This window comes from Oncorhynchus mykiss, chromosome 25 (genome assembly GCF_057628025.1).
Source record: "Oncorhynchus mykiss isolate SJ-2025 chromosome 25, ASM5762802v1, whole genome shotgun sequence".
In the NCBI taxonomy this organism is placed as follows: Eukaryota; Metazoa; Chordata; class Actinopteri; order Salmoniformes; family Salmonidae; genus Oncorhynchus; species Oncorhynchus mykiss.
In genome coordinates, this window is record NC_143046.1 from 6,095,001 (window position 1) to 6,105,000 (window position 10,000).

General features: G+C 42.7%; 1 protein-coding gene across 3 annotated transcripts in view; it reads left to right on the forward strand.

The window, feature by feature from the left end:
• LOC110504498 (kelch-like protein 4) overlaps positions 1-10,000 on the forward strand; it is a 78,321-nt gene that overhangs the window by 1,707 nt on the left and 66,614 nt on the right. For all 3 annotated transcript variants that reach the window (XR_016491740.1, XM_090219998.1, XM_036969863.2), the window contains exon 2: positions 2,163-2,245. Coding sequence is in view for 1 of the 3 variants with exons in the window: in XM_090219998.1 (XP_090076124.1) it covers positions 2,166-2,245 (80 nt within the window). In the remaining 2 variants the exon portion in view is untranslated. The remainder of the gene's footprint in view (positions 1-2,162; positions 2,246-10,000) is intronic.

Sequence of the window (10,000 nt, forward strand, 5' to 3'; positions counted from 1 at the left end):
GAACAATGGTGAATTATATTTTGAATCAACCAGAGCATACAGTACTCATACACATGACATGTGTCTTGAACAATACTGAGAATCTATTACAACATGTATTACAGAAATTACAGTTTGGTAAAAAAATATCATAGCTAATTCATAGCATTTCTCTATCCAACTTCTTTTGTCAAATACTAAAGACCGAGGCCGGGATTCAATTCCGTTGGCTATGTTAGCTATGCACCTTTTCAAGGCAATGTTTCTGCATTCACAGAGAAGCATTCACAGAGGAGCATCCACAGAGAAGCATTCACAGAGAAGCATCCACAGAGAAGCATTCACAGAGAAGCATTCACAGTGGGGGAAATGGGTTTGAAATGACTTAAGTGCTTTCTAAATATAGCAGGACTCAAATCATAAACAACTTACTATAAGATTTAACTTGTCATTCAGGGCAGGTGGGGTAGATACCCACCTAGTGGTGACCTGTCATTCAGGTCAAGTGGGGTAGATACCCACCCAGTGGTGACCTGTCATTCAGGTCAAGTGGGGTAGATACCTACCTGTTTTGTGCCCCAGCTGTTTAGCAATACAATAACTGCTTTGTGCTTGTTTTTCATGTTGTTTTGGCATTAATATGTATCACAAATCAGTTTGCAAACAACGGGGAAAAAAATGACAAATTAATTACTTAATAAAGCCACATACAAACATGGTGTCTTTTTTGCTTTCTTGAGTAAGGCAGCTCCAACAAGCAGGTGTTTCAGCCCAGCTCAGTGCTTTCTTGAGTAAGGCAGCTCCAACAAGCAGGTGTTTCAGCCCAGCTCAGTGCTTTCTTGAGTAAGGCAGCTCCAACAAGCAGGTGTTTCAGCCCAGCTCAGTGCTTTCTGTGGTGGTGGGGCAGCCAGCGGAAAATACGGAGCGTAGGGGTTGGTAATGTTGTCTAGTTGCGCTGTGATTGGCTCAGTGTTCTGTCACTCATAGGAACACTACGTCACCATAAATTCTACGGGGAGAACATTCAAGCCCCTTGGGTGCTGCCATAGAGTTACATTAGAAGTGCCCATCCAAAAAGGCTCAAGGTTATTGGCCACAGATAAAATTACGTCATATCACGTTATATCTACAGTAGCTTTGATTGGACTGACCATGTCAACATCATACTTTCAAAATCTTAGCTAGCATGCTAGCAATCATCATCATGATTCAAATCAACAATATACTGGCAAATCCTTTTCCATCCTTGTCATATGAAGAGGAATTATGAAGAGAAATTATAGATAAAATGTATTGGTGCTCATCTGACATTGGGCATAAACATTACACAACAAGTCAGAAATCGCAAATTCATCAAAGAGTGGTTTGGAAGGAATCCGTGGCTAACTGCAAGCATTGCAAAGCAATCACTAACCTGCTATTCAGTGGAGTGGGTGTGTCGTCCAAGCCTGGGTTTAAGGGTCTCTTCTCCAAGCTTAAAAGGATAAACATTCAACATTGGCCATGCTGTCAATGACTTCTGCCACTTTCAGAACACCTGGAAACTCAGAACTGTGAAATCTCAGACTTCAGTGAGTTCAAGACAACTGGGAACTCGGAAAAAACGAGCTTCGACTGGGAAAATACGTATTTTCTTTCCCCCCCCCTTTTTTCTCCCCAATTTTGTGGTATCCAATTGTTTAGTAGCTACTATCTTGTCTCATCGCTACAACTCCCGTACGGGCTCGGGAGAGACGGAGGCTGAATGTCATGCGTCCTCCGATACACAACCCAACCAAGCCGCACTGCTTCTTAACACAGCGCGCATCCAACCCGGAAGCCAGCCGCACCAATGTGTCGGAGGCTACACCGTGCACCTGGCAACCTTTGGCTAGCGCGCAGTGCGCCCGGCCCACCACAGGAGTCGCCGGTGCGCGATGAGACAAGGAGATCCCTACCGACCAATCCCTCCCTAACCCGGACGACGCTAGGCCAATTGTGCGTCGCCCCACGGACCTCCCGGTCGCGGCCGGTTATGACAGAGCCTGGGCGCGAACCCAGGGACTCTGATGGCACAGCTGGCGCTGCAGTACAGCGCCCTTAACCACTGCGCCACCCGGGGAAAATAAGTTTTAATCGGCCATCCAACTCGGGCCTCTTTCTAGAGCTCCAACATCATGATTTGACCTTGTTTTTTTTTTCAGAGAATGCCAGACTTTGATGACAACATTTGCCCACGAAGGACCGCTGCGCCACCTTCCTGTTCAACTGAGCCCAGCACAACAAGGTGAGTCCAAAAACCGCTCAAATAGGGAGGGGACTTAACATCTAAGATTGACTTAGCTGTATCAATTTTGTATTAACTGTACAAACTGTCCTAATTTTGCTGGACCCCAGGAAGAGTAGCTGCTGCTTTTCAGCTAATGGGGATCCATAATAAACCCCAGGAAGAGTAGCTGCTGCTTTTCAGCTAATGGGGATCCATAATAAACCCCAGGAAGAGTAGCTGCTGCCTTTTCAGCTAATGGGGATCCATAATAAACCCCAGGAAGAGTAGCTGCTGCTCCATAATAAACACAAATACCAATCAATATGGGTTAAATAAAAGCCAGTAAAGGAAACAGTTGCTTTAGGACTGACCCTTAAGTTACGGGCCGGTTTCACACACAAGGATTAAGCCTAGTCCCAGACTAAAATGCCTGTTTTGAGCTGTCTTAACTCAAAGAGACTTGCACAGACTTATCTTAAAATAGTCGTAGATTTAGCCTGTTCTGGATTAAACAAAGTCGATTGCAAGAGGGAAGATTAGAGCTACTCCAGGACTAAATTAAAGCTTAAATTAATCTTTCAAAGAGGCAGGTTTAACTTCTGCTTCAGTGCTGTTTGTGAGGGAGCCTGGACTATTTGTAATACCGAATTGAAGACCAACATGCACTACAGAGGCCAGCCAGACTAGTACTTGTGGATAGGAGTAATCCATTAAACTATACTTTGATGAAATAGCTTTTTGAGACCACTTTCGTATGTACAAAGAAAATGTATTGGAGATAATAACTTTGCTTGAGCCTAGAATGTCCTCTCTGTCTCAAATGGGATAGTCATTACCCAATTCTCTCCAAGTTCTGATCACTTTGAGGTTTTTGGCATCTGGAATCATTCATCGTGAAACTGGTGATTTGTGTGGTGCCAGTGACGCAACTGTGTGTAGAATAGTTCAAAGTCTGCAGGGGGCCATTTTGTGAACTGAGGAGTCTTTACATCTAGTTTCCTGATGCTGCTGGCCAAGCCAACTGTAAAGTCTGCAGGGGGCCATTTTGTGAACTGAGGAGTCTTTACATCTAGTTTCCTGATACTGCTGGCCAAGCCAACTGTAAAGTCTGCAGGGGGCCATTTTGTGAACTGAGGAGTCTTTATATCTAGTTTCCTGATGCTGCTGGCCAAGCCAACTATAGAGTGCAATTCTATGAATATGGTACACTTCCCAGGAGTGATTGGCTGGTTAGATGGATGTCATGTTCCCATCAAGTGTCCATCAACTCCTGATGCTGAGGGGTACCGTAACCATAACAACTGGTTCTCCATCAACTCCTGATGCTGAGGGGTTCAGGAACCGTAAGAACTGGTTCTCCATCAATGTCGAAGGTGTATACACTCCCAATTTAGAGTTTTTCAAACATTGTTGCCCAGTTTCAGAGAGGAAACCAACAGCAATGTGCTCATACTTACCCTAATCAGGCTAAACATAGGTGTTCTCATTTAGACTTATTTACCTTACTCTATGACTCCATAGTCTCCAACGAACTAAGCATTTAGGCTTATTTACCTTACTCTATGACTCCATAGTCTCCAACGAACTAAGCATTTAGGCCTATTTACCTTACTCCATGACTCCATAGTCTCCAACAAACTAAGCATTTAGGTTTATTTACCTTACTCCATGACTCCATAGTCTCCAATGAACTAAGCATTTAGGCTTATTTACCTTACTCCATGACTCCATAGTCTCCAACGAACTAAGCATTTAGGTTTATTTACCTTACTCTATGACTCCATAGTCTCCAACGAACTAAGCATTTAGGCTTATTTACCTTACTCTATGACTCCATAGTCTCCATCGAACTAAGCATTTAGGTTTATTTACCTTACTCTATGACTCCATAGTCTCCAACGAACTAAGCATTTAGGTTTATTTACCTTACTCTATGACTCCATAGTCTCCAACGAACTAAGCATTTAGGCTTATTTACCTTACTCTATGACTCCATAGTCTCCAACGAACTAAGCATTTAGGCTTATTTACCTTACTCCATGACTCCATAGTCTCCAACGAACTAAGCATTTAGGCCTATTTACCTGACTCCTTGACTCCACAGTCTCCAACGAACTAAGCATTTAGGTTTATTTACCTTACTCCATGACTCCATAGTCTCCAACGAACTAAGCATTTAGGTTTATTTACCTTACTCCATGACTCCATAGTCTCCAATGAACTAAGCATTTAGGCTTATTTACCTTACTCCATGACTCCATAGTCTCCAACGAACTAAGCATTTAGGTTTATTTACCTTACTCCATTACGTTCATGAAAGATACTTAAATGTCCTAGTTTAACTAGTACACATTAAGGCCGAACTGGCTTAATCGACTTCCTGTCTGTGAAGCTAGTCCTACACGTGTAAATGTGTTACCTATTGTAAAGTATTACTCTTATTGAAAACTTCATCAGTGGAACTTTTCATTCTGAAAACGTTACAGTATACGCAGTACAATGCTTTTGAACATGAAGTCTAGAAATGTTAAGTTATTCGATGATACTTTACAGAGGGAGAATTCCTGGTTAATAATTTAATATCTGTGGCCCCCTTGGATATAGTTAGATAGAAGGGGTGTCAAGCCGAAACATAAAAAATAATGATTCTTGTTCTCCACACGTGACCTGGCATCCCTGCTGTTACTTGCATAGATGTAACATGCAGCATACAATGTATTAAACATGTGAAACGAATCTTACTGCTCCTACTTATGGTAAACCACTTTTTCTATTTTTTTATTTATTTATTTTTTATAAAAATGTACTGTATGATGGAAATTAAAGTCACAGTAGCATCAAATCTAAGGGAGCTATGCTATATGACATGGTTGGGGTCAATTCCATTTCAATTCCAGTCAATTCAGAAAGTAAATGAAATTCCAAGTCAAAATGTTTCTCCAATAAGAAGCAATGAAGAGAATTTGAATGTGAATGTCCGTGTATTTCCTGAATTGACAGGATTTAAATGAAATTGACCTCAACCTTGCTCTATGAGAAGAGATACAGTTCCGTTGACTAGAGGCTTAAAAGGTACAGTTAACATGACTACCTCAACTCTGTACCACCACACATACAATTATCTGTAAGGTCCCTCGGTCAAACAGTGAATTTCCAACACAGATTCAACAACAAAGACCAGGGAGGTTTTCCATTGCCTCACAAAGAAGGGCACCTATTGGTAGATGGGTAAAAACAACAAAGGCAGACATTGAATGTCCCTTTGAGCATGGTGAAGTTATTAATTACACTATGGATGGTGTACCAAGACACCCAGTATACAATACAAAGATATACGCGTCCGTCCTAACTCAGATGCGTGAGAGGAAGGAAACCGCTCAGGAAAGGAAACCTAACTCAGATGCGTGAGAGGAAGGAAACCGCTCAGGAAAGGAAACCTAACTCAGATGCGTGAGAGGAAGGAAACCGCTCAGGAAAGGAAACCTAACTCAGATGCGTGAGAGGAAGGAAACCGCTCAGGAAAGTAAACCTAACTCAGATGCGCGAGAGGAAGGAAACCGCTCAGGAAAGGAAACCTAACTCAGATGTGTGAGAGGAAGGGAACCGCTCAGGAAAGTAAACCTAACTCAGATGCGTGAGAGGAAGGAAACCGCTCAGGAAAGGAAACCTAACTCAGATGCGTGAGAGGAAGGAAACCGCTCAGGAAAGTAAACCTAACTCAGATGCGCGAGAGGAAGGAAACCGCTCAGGAAAGGAAACCTAACTCAGATGTGTGAGAGGAAGGGAACCGCTCAGGAAAGGAAACCTAACTCAGATGCGTGAGAGGAAGGAAACCGCTCAGGAAAGGAAACCTAACTCAGATGCGTGAGAGGAAGGAAACCGCTCAGGAAAGGAAACCTAACTCAGATGCGTGAGAGGAAGGAAACCGCTCAGGGATTTCACCATGAGGCCAATGGTGACTTTATAACAGTTACAGAGTTTAATGGCTGTGAAAGGAGAAAACTGAGGATGGATCAACAACATTGAAGTTACTCCACAACACTAACCTAATTGACAGAGTGAAAAGAATGAAGCCTGTACATAATAAAAATATTCCAAAACACACATCCTGTTTGCAATAAGGCACTAAAGTGTGGCAAACGTATTAATTGTATGTCCTGAATACAGAGCGTTATGTTTGGGGCAACTCCAACACAACACATCACTGAGCACCACTCTTCATATTTTCAAGCATGGTGGTGGCTGCATCATGTTATAGGTGTGTTTGTCATTGGCAAGGACTAGGGAGTTTTTTATGATAAAAAATAAACGGAATACAGCTAAGAACAGGCAAAATCCAAGACAAAAATCAGGTTCAGTCTGCTTTCCAACAGACACTGGAACACAAATTCACCTTTCAGCAGGACCTAAAGCACAAGGACAAATAGACAACAGAGTTGCTTGCCAAGATGACATTGAATGTTCCGTAGTTGCATAGTTACAGGTTTGACTTACAGTTGAAGTCGGAAGTTTACATACACTTAGGTTTGAGGCATTAAAACTCGTTTTTCAACAACTCCACACATTTCTTGTTAACAAACCATAGTTTTGGCAAGTCTGTTAGGACATCTACTTTGTGCATTGACACAAGTCATTTGTCCAACAATTGTTTGCAGACAGATTATTTCACTTATAATTCACTGTATCACAATTCCAGTGGGTCAGAAGTTTACATAAACTAAGTTGACTGTGCCTTTAAACAGCTTATAAAATTCCAGAAAGTGATGTCATTGCTTTAGAAGCTTCTGATAGGCAAATCATTTGAGTAAATTTGAGGTGTACCTGTGGATGTATTTCAAGGCCTACCTTCAAACTCAATGCCTCTTTGCTTGACATCAGGGTAAAATCAAAAGAAATCAGCCAAGACATCCAGAATGAAAATTGAAGACTTCCACAAGTCTGGTTCATCCTTGGGAGCAATTTCCAAACACCTGAAGGTAAACCCTTTCATCTGTACAAACAACAGTATGCAATTATAAACACCATGGGACCACGCAGCCGTCATACCGCTCAGGAAGGAGACGTGTTCTGTCTCCCAGAGATGAACGTACTTTGGTGGGAGAAGTGCAAATAAACCCCAGACCAACAGCAAAGGACCCTGTGAATATTCTGGAGGAAACAGGTACAAAAGTATCTATATCCACAGTAAAACGAGTCCTATATTGACGTAACCAAAATGGCGTAGCAGTGCAGACGTTGCTTGTCGTTCTTCCGTATACATTTAGTCTTTCTTTTGTTTAAAATATATTTAAATTGTTTTCAATCCCTTTTTTCCATTTTTAAATTAAATTAAATATTTAAATTAAAAATACTTTCCGCTAACCCGCCTCATCCAATGTGATACGGATCCGCTATTTTTAGACCTAGCCTAACCTAACCTAACCTAGCCAGAACCTCCATCAGAAGCTAACCAGCTAATTAGCTACTAGCTATTTTGTCATTGTTAGCCACTGCTAGCGGCCTTTACCTTGAGAGATAGCTATATTGGCTAGGGCCCTTGTCCCGAAGCTAGTACCAGTTAGCCGCGAGCCAGGCGCATCTCCCGGCTAGCAAACTAAATTACTCCAGCTACAATACCTCTTTTGCCAACTGACCAGGACCCCTCTGTCGACACGGAGCCCCGCCGTTCCATCACGACTGGTCTGTAACTCCATCTGTTGTGTCCTCAACCGGCCTTTGCCTGACGTCGGAGCAGACGTTTCTACTAGCCCCGGCTATCTTTTTTGGACGCCGTGTCTCCAGCTTGCTAGCATAATAACAACTACCCAGCGGCTTCCCTGTTTCATCTATTGCTGTTCACTGGACCCTATGATCACTTGGCTACATAGCTGATGCCTGCTGGACTGTTCAATAATTCACGGAACTCCATTTTTTTTTTTTTTTTTGTCGGCCCCAACCTCGTACTCAGGCCCTGTGTGTAGTTAAATGACCCTCTCTGCACATTCATCGCCATTTTACCTGTTGTTGTTGTCTTAGCTGATTAGTTGTTGTTGTCTTACCCGTTGTTGTCTCAGCTAGCTCTCCCAATCAACACCCGTGACTGCTTTATGCCTCGCTTTATGTCTCTCTCTAATGTCAATATGCCTGGTATACTGTTGTTTAGGATAGTTATCATTGTTTTAGTTTAGTGCGGAGCCCCTAGTCCCACTCAACATGCCTCAGATACCTCCTTTGACCAACCTCCCACACATGCGGTGACCTCACCCAGCATAACTAGTGCCTCCAGAAATGCAACCTCTCTTATTGCCACTCAAAGATTAGGTTTACCTCCATTGTACTTGCACCCTACCATACCCCTGTCTGTACATTATGCCCTGAATCTATCATACCGCGCCTAGAAATCTGCTTCTTTTATTCTCTGACCTCAACGCACTAGATGACCAGTTTTGATGGCCTTTAGCCTGTACCCTCATCCTACTCCTCCTCTGTTCCTCGGGTGATGTGGAGGTTAACCCAGGCCCTGCGTGTCCCCAGGTGCTCTCATTTGTTGACTTCTGTTACCACAAAAGCCTTGGTTTCATGCATGTTTCATGCATGTTAACATCAGAAGCCTCCTCCCTAAGTTTGTTTTACTCACTGCTTTAGCACACTCCGCCAACCCTGATGTCCTTGCCGTGTCTGAATCCTGGCTTAGGAAGGCCACCAAAAATTTGGAGATTTCCATCCCCAACTACAACATTTTCCGTCAAGATAGAACTGCCAAAAGGGGGTGGAGTTGCAATCTACTTCAGAGATAGCCTGCAAAGTTCTGTCATACTTTCCAGGCCTATGCCTAAACAGTTCGAGCTTCTAATTTAAAAAATGAATCTCTCCAGAAATAAGTCTCTCACTGTTGCCACCTGTTATAGACACCCCTCAGCTCCCAGCTGTGCACTGGACACCATATGTGAATTGATTGCCCCCCCCCCATCTATCTTCAGAGTTCCATCTGTTAGGTGACCTAAACTGGGATATGCTTAACAACCCGGCAGTCCTACAATCTAAGATAGAGGCTAGGTATAAATATAAGTCTCCGACTGCCTTGTTCAGGGGCAGAACAACAGAGTTGTACATTGTCAGCTTGGGGATTTGAACTTGCAACCTTTCGATTACTAGCCCAACGCTCTAAACACTAGGCTACCCTGCCGCCCCACATCTATCACTCCAGTGTTAATTTGCTAAATTGTAATTACTTCACTACTATTATCTATTTATTGCCTTTCCTCCTCATGCCATTTGCACACACTGTATATAGACTTCTTTTTTTTCTATTGTGTTATTGACTGTACGCTTGTTTATTCCATGTGAAACTTTGTTGTTGTTTGAGTAGCACTGCTTTGCTTTATCTTGGCCAGGTCACAGTTGTTAATGAGCACTTGTTCTCAACTGGCCAACATGGTTAAATAAAGGTGAAATATTTTTTTTTTAAATAACCCGAAAGGCCGCTCAGCAAGGAAGACAACTTACAGGATTTAATTAGTGCAGTTAAGACCCAAGAGTATCCACTCTATCGTCTCTCTCTCTCTAAGAAGCAACCACCACTGACAATGGTTTAATGTCCTAGGACAAAGCCACTGCTCCAAAACCGCCATAAAAAAATCAAGACTACGGTTTGCAACTGCACATGGGGGCAAAGGTTGTCATTTGTTGAGAAATGTCCTCTAGTCTGATGAAACAAAAATAGTTTATGTTTGGCCATAATGACCATTGTTATGTTTGGAGGAAGAAGGGGGATGCTTGCAAGCCGAAGAACAC